The following is a 5,382-nucleotide window of genomic DNA, read 5'->3' on the forward strand; positions in this document are numbered from 1 at the left end:
TGCAATTGCAGTAGCAGCAGACGAAGTCATACGTCATGAAGATTTTTTGGCCAAACCCGACTTGACGGATTACGAGAACAGCTTTCGATTTGTTACATATCTTCTCAAAACCAGCCCAAAGCTTGGATCAGCCGGAGTACACTTAATTGAAGATTCAAATGCCATGAAGAAGGCTGCAAGTCTAATCAATCTTAACTACTTTGCTACAAATGTTCATAATGTGATCCTTGGTGTGGTGATACTTGATTTATATGCGAAAATGCCTAAAGGAAAAAGCTCAAATGAAGATAAGGAACTTTATAATCGTCTTGATAGTCAAATCAAACTTGTTAAGAAATCTAGATTTACCTGGGGTTGTTTAGGATCATTTTTAATCAGTGGTGTCAGAGGTTTAATGCTCACTTCAAGGGACTGCAAGAATACTCCGGCTCCAACTGTTTTAGCTGTTGTGAAGGCTGCAGCTGACATACAGAAGGCCAGAAGCGTATTAATCAAAGAAACCATATGGATTAGGACTCACGACTACATCATGAGGCTTTTGTCTAGGAATTACAACTCTTTCAAAGGTGATACTTCAGTTTCTAATGCCAAGTTTGATGGTGTGCACGTGCAAAAGGTACCCTTGGCAGTATGTTTGGCTTATGACATTGGTTATTACTGGAGTACCAGGATATCAAGTAACCGTTTGCTACTTCCTGTACCCTATTGTACCGAAGTGGGTGTACAAGGGGCCAGTCTTCAGTTATTGGGTGAAGAAGATGATTGGTACAATCATAATTGTTGATCATGGTGTGCACGTGCAAAAGGTACCCTTGGCAGTATGTTTGGCTTATGACATTGGTTATTACTGGAGTACCAGGATATCAAGTAACCGTTTGCTACTTCCTGTACCCTATTGTACCGAAGTGGGTGTACAAGGGGCCAGTCTTCAGTTATTGGGTGAAGAAGATGATTGGTACAATCATAATTGTTGATCATGAAATAAAATATGCTTATCTCGAATGAAAAAAATGCTGTCTTGTACTTTTTTTTTATTTCAAACAATTTTGTAATGGCAATACATGTCATGGAGCCAAGTTTGCAAGTACAGAATTAAGACAATTCTTTGCCCACGACTGATCACATGACTTCAACCCACATTCTGGCCATGCTGACAGTATACAACCACATGTATAATGATCAGCAAACCACAAGCTGGCCCTGGGTTGGTTTTCTATAAGTTTGGAGTCAAACTTGTAGCAGAAACATCAAAGCTATAAGTATTTTTGCCGTCACTTCCATCATCACATCAATCAAGTGCTTCCATCCAGGTATTATTTCATCAATCTTCCGTCACTTTCATAGCTTCAGATTTTCATCTCATGTTGTGAGGGTGGAGTGGTAGCAGACAGTGACTTGAGGATATGTGAACTCTTTAGGGGTAAGAATAGGTGACAGAGGGGAACCCCGATAACTGGTCTAGCCTCTTGATTCACATATCACCAAGTCCTGTGTGTTCCACTCCATTCTCATTATATGTGGGTGATCATTCTGAAGCATTCCACATGAACTGACCTTTGTTTTCCTCTTTCTGGAGCCAGGTCATTGGGGTGAGATGTTATATCTCTCTGAGCAAGGTAACCCTAATCATGACTAACTTACTTATCTTAAACAGATGGCTAAGCACCCATCTGATGCCAAGAAGAAAAAGCAAGCTGTTAAGCGGGCTGAGTATAAGGCAGCTAGGAAAGTTCTTTATAAACAGGTGAAGAATAAAAATTCACGTCAGACAAATCGTGAAGCTGAAAGAAGTCAAACTAGAGAAGTTGTAAGTAAGAAAATTGACGGTGGTATTAGAGTAAGGTTTGGCCTTCCCAAAGATTGTCAGGTTTTCCGGGTTCCTGCATTTGGACAGCCTAAAATCAGGGAAGTTACCAGAGGTACAGTGGTGTTGGTGAATCTGGCCGCAAACAAGTTGATTTGTGTAGTCAGATTCAATCATGAGGTACATTGGACTCTTCCTCATAAAAGTAACATATGCTGACAATAAGATGGACTGTGTAGGATCCTTCTAGCACTGATCCATCATCAATCCAGCTCTGGGAGGATTTCGGTCGAGCTATTAGAACCATGCATTTACATGTGGAGAGTAGAGGAAACCTTCCGGACAATCATGCGGTTATGGCTCTGCCTGAGGAAGAAAGGCAAGGTAAAATGAGGGGATTTGGTTTCCGGTCTACCAGACAAGCTGGCAAACACAAGTACGGAAAGAAAATTAGTAAGTAGGGATGTTTCTTATTGCAATTGAACCTCAAGGTTCACTCTACCGTGACTGCTTTACAGGTCCTTTTGCACAGAATTCTAGCACTAGCGGTGACTTTGGTAAACTTAAGGAAGATGAAATGCGGCAAGATGATTTACCATGGGTTCATAACTTCCAGGCTGAAAGGACTTCCTCTCTCTGCTTACATGCATATGAAAGCAATAGGGAAGTTGCAATCAAAACTTGTGCTCCTTCTTGGGCTTCCAGAGAACCAGTTCCAGGGACTAAGGAATGGACAAAGTCGCCCAATGGGCAGGTGTTTGTAGGGTCCAGTACCATTGTGACCTCAGGAGGCTTCCGCAATGCCCCACATTGTGACTTTGATGCCACTGGGTTTGCATCCGGGTTCTTTTGTTTGATTGATGCTTACACATGTTGAATTTTCTTTGTATTATACTTGTCACCATGTGTTTAATTAACTGATCAACATGTCTATAGCCAATATCATTTCACCAGAGAGACGATTGGCACTGCGGGCCCAAAGGGCAGAAGAATTTTTGGAAGAAAAGAAGACTGGGAAGTATGTCCAGAAGGAACATCCTGAAGTCGGTGCTCAGTTTATCATGGTGGTTGGGCATTTTGAGTTTAAGATAGATATCAATGCAGCAGATTTGGTAGAGTTGATTTGGGCGACTGACGTTAATCATTACACTAGTCATGCACTTTTTTCACTAGAAGAGCAAAAAAAGTTGACAAGTTTGAAAGCAGCAATTACAAGGCAGAAAAATAGAGCTAGGACTGTTGGTCAATCCGGTGGGACCATGAGTCTTGATGGTCAGCATGTGGTGGCCTATGCTTCGTGCTCTCAAATCACATCAGCAGTTGTACAAGCAATGAATAATATCATGGATATGAGGGGGGATATGGATGATGACGCTTGGGAAAGATACCATCCTACAATTGCTGGAACATATGATGAGCAGCTTGAAAGGAAGATTGACTCATATCACCAATCACACGGTTCTGTTCTAAAATATTTACAATGATTTCTTTTCTTTATCTCAATAGTATGTTTAAAAATGAATTGGAAAGAGTATGTGACCCTACTGATACTTTTGAGTCCCTTGTGGAACGTGAGATTGATAGGCAGATTTACCATATAGTATCTCAACTTCATTATCAGAGTCCTTTGAGTCAGGAAGATGCACTAAACCCATTAAATCACATACTTTACCACACTTATGTTGGTCCTTAAAGTTTCTCAAACCCTTCTTTCCTGTATTTCCTTCACTCCAAGTTAACCTGTGCAATGCAATACTCAAATACTCAGCTACTTACAATCAGAGGGATTAGTAATACAGAGTGGGACTTACAAACTATCATCCACAATCAATGGGTCAGTAAGGACACTTCCTACGCCTTTCAGGTCAGCAACTATCCGCTTGCCACTATAGTATTGGTATGACCAATGAGTCAGTGCATGCATCACATCATGAGTCATGTCACCTTCTGGCCCACGACACTCAAAGTTGACATTGCTAGTATACTTGCAATAATTCTTGACGTCAAGCAGTTCTTCAAAGAAATATGCTGAATCTGGACTCATACTTCTCCCGGAGTAGACTGGAAAGTTATTTACAATCTGTGATATTCAATATGGTTAGTATCATACTAGACATCAAGCTAGTTCCTAGACTTACACGTATGTCGCCAATTATTCTTGCTAGATGAGGGGAGAGCTTGATCCTATCAACTTCCAATGCCTTTTGCTTGAATTGCTCAATAACACTTGCGACCGCCGCATAAGTTCCACCGGGTTCTCTGTGAACATCCAGCACAGATTTACGGTACGGCAAAACCATCCGCTTTTTAGCCACCATAGGTATCACATCACCTGTTGCATCCTTTCCAAAGGCTTTGTAGCATATCCTGAAACCGCCTTCACCAATTTTGATACTCTCATCAACCTTGAAATAATACTGAACTGCCTTCCATTCGGGCTTTCCTTTGGAATTGGATTGCATGTGTAATCTCTTTCCGTCAATAAAACCATCTGATGTAGGATTAGATGGAAGTGGTGCAGCCATTGGAAAGTTTTGCCCAAAGGCAGAAATGTCCATGGGTGCACGGAAATCAAAGGCTACAACTACAAACAAAAATGGAATGTCAGATTGTTGTTGTGAATTCAGAGCAGTGAACTTTCACTTACGTGTGTGATTTGGTGGTACTACCTTGGTGATTTGTGCTCTTTCATCAATTGCATTTAAGTGCCTCATGTTGGGCGGAGGAGTGAAAAGGGGTGGTAGAGAGCTTAAGCTATTATTATTGGTCTGACTTTTAAAAGGCCTGACAGGTCGGTTCGACTTTGACGTTGTAGCCCTTTTGGTGCGGGTTAGGGGTGGTGAGGTGATTCGAGTAGAAGTTGAAGGGGTAGATTTGGATTTCTTTCTAGTGGTTTTGCTCAATGGATATCTAGCAGTACCGAGAGAATTGTCACTACTGAAGTAATCGTCAAGCTCCTGATCTGAAATAGTCAGTTCTTCCAAAGCTTTTCTTTTGCCTCTTTTAGTCTTAGCCGTAGTCGCTGAGGTGAGAGGTCTAGCAATATTGGGATGGGCGGAATAATACTTTTCAGCAAGGAAGATAAGTTCAAGAGCTGGTTCGCCTTTGGTGGTGTCTAGGTGATTACCAAGGACTTCATCATCGTGCAAAATACAGGGTGGCATTTTACCTTTGCCAGGCTTGGCCAGAGAAAACCATTGAGGATCGTATTCAAGAGGTGGTTGAGGATATTTGTTGTCAGATACCGGTGTGTGGTCCCAAAGGTCAAAAATCGCTTTCTTTGTTGGGGCTAAGATAGATCTAAGATTCCTATTGACGTTAACAATTCCACGGACCAAACTGTGGGTGTGATGCTTGTTGTTATACTGAACCATCCATCCAACAGAGCATGCACGCCCAGCTGGTGTAGAGAACGGTGCTGGTTTTGGAGCTGCTGGGTGACCATACATTCGCTTGCTACTAGCTTGAGCTCGGAAAGCGTCCCGGTCGGCCTTCTTTTGATGCAGTGAATTGACATGAGAGCCAGTAGAGACGGATTTTGCAACAATCGATTGGGCTGCAGCTCTCGCAGCGGCGAT

At 42.0% G+C, this 5,382-nt stretch overlaps 1 protein-coding gene across 1 annotated transcript; it reads right to left on the bottom strand.

Annotated features, from left to right (window-relative positions):
* Positions 1-3,925: 3,925 nt before the first annotated feature.
* MELLADRAFT_95146 (uncharacterized protein) lies at positions 3,926-4,968 on the bottom strand (the record flags this gene model as incomplete). The annotated part of the gene is made up of 3 exons (XM_007406981.1): positions 3,926-3,937; positions 3,997-4,388; positions 4,452-4,968. The coding sequence occupies 3 exons, from the start codon at positions 4,966-4,968 to the stop codon at positions 3,926-3,928; spliced, it is 921 nt and encodes a 306-aa protein (XP_007407043.1).
* Positions 4,969-5,382: the final 414 nt, after the last annotated feature.

This window comes from Melampsora larici-populina, assembly GCF_000204055.1.
Source record: "Melampsora larici-populina 98AG31 unplaced genomic scaffold MELLAscaffold_7, whole genome shotgun sequence".
Taxonomy (NCBI): domain Eukaryota; kingdom Fungi; phylum Basidiomycota; class Pucciniomycetes; order Pucciniales; family Melampsoraceae; genus Melampsora; species Melampsora laricis-populina.